The sequence below is a fragment of the Pygoscelis adeliae genome, unplaced genomic scaffold, assembly GCF_000699105.1.
Source record: "Pygoscelis adeliae isolate BGI_AS28 unplaced genomic scaffold, ASM69910v1 Scaffold181, whole genome shotgun sequence".
Taxonomy (NCBI): domain Eukaryota; kingdom Metazoa; phylum Chordata; class Aves; order Sphenisciformes; family Spheniscidae; genus Pygoscelis; species Pygoscelis adeliae.
In genome coordinates, this window is record NW_008824360.1 from 740,339 (window position 1) to 741,576 (window position 1,238).

A 1,238-nucleotide genomic window follows, 5' to 3' on the forward strand; every position below is an offset into this window, starting at 1 on the left:
AGGCAGGCAGCCTCTTCAGCTCCTCGCTGCCCTGGCTTAGCAGGATCCCATCCAGCCTGCAATGGGAGCGGGCGGCGTGGCTGGGACCGGGCAGCCAACCCCTCTTGCTGCACCAAACAGCAGCCCAGCGCCAGGGAACCGCCTTCCCCAGGCCTGGCTTGCTCTTGTCCAAAAAGCAACGGGCATTAAGGGGGCTGGTGAGCCTCCCCTGCGAAGATCATGGATGCGGATCGCCTTGCCCAGACCCGCCCGTGCTCACAGATGCAGCAAATACAGCACCACAGAGGACACAAGCACCAAGAGCATCATTTGGTTGCCCAAAGTGGGATTGGCAGGTTGGGTTTTTGCTTTAAGAATGTATTTCTTAGCAGCTTAGAGATAATTTGTCCCTATGAAAGCCTGGTAAACAGTTGGATCAAGCCCTGAATACGTTGCTTTAGCCAGGCTGGGAGCCTCCATTACAACCAGGATCCCTGCCTCCGCCCTGCTGTCTGCCAGCCCCGTCTGCTCCCGGGAGGGGTCATTCCCTGGGGAACCGGGATGCTGGGTGCCATGGTGACGGCTGCCAGGCAAGGGCTGCCATCATCCCCGCGGGCCTTGGGGACTAGAGCTGCCAGCATGGGGCTGCAGGCACTCCCCAGGGACATGCGCAGCCAGGCGAGGCCACCGGCCAGGCTTGCCTGGATGCGTGGGGAGAGCTGGACTTACTGGTGTAGCTCTCCTCATCTCCCAGACTGTCTGTGCCCGCTGGGAAGCAGCTTCTTGCATGGGGATTTCTTGCACATGACGGTCCGGGACACCCAGCTCAGGCTGGGAGCACCCCAGGGTGGAAGTGTGGGATGTGGGCTGCTCATGCCAGAGCTTGCAGGCACCTTCCTGGTGCTCAGCAAACACAGAGGACGGAGGATTGGGACATGGAGCAGCAGATCCCCATGTCCATCTCCCCTAATCGCCCCTTTTCACCTGGCTGCGGAGCCACGGCTGGCTGAGCATGAGCTCAGCCTTGTGCTCCGGTCCTGGCACTGCTGATGGCAGTGCTCTGGCTCTGTGTTGCAGGGGAAAGCATCAGCCTCTGGCTGGGCCAGAGCAGAGAAGGGCTCCCAGCTTAGTCAGCTGCCCCATTTCCAGTTCAAGGAGATAATGAAGAGGTGCAAACGCCAGCTAGAAGCTGGGTTTCATCCGCCCTCCGTGCACATTTGCTAGGGGCGAGGGGTTCAAGCAGCGCAGGACGCGCACAC

The 1,238-nt window shown here is 60.6% G+C and overlaps 1 protein-coding gene across 1 annotated transcript in view; it reads left to right on the forward strand.

Annotated features, from left to right (window-relative positions):
- Window positions 1–1,238, forward strand: part of LOC103913356 (chromosome unknown open reading frame, human C1orf177) — a 5,682-nt gene that overhangs the window by 141 nt on the left and 4,303 nt on the right. Inside the window, 1 exon segment of the mRNA XM_009319845.1 lies at window positions 1,057–1,167. Within this exon segment, the coding sequence (XP_009318120.1) occupies window positions 1,057–1,167 (111 nt within the window).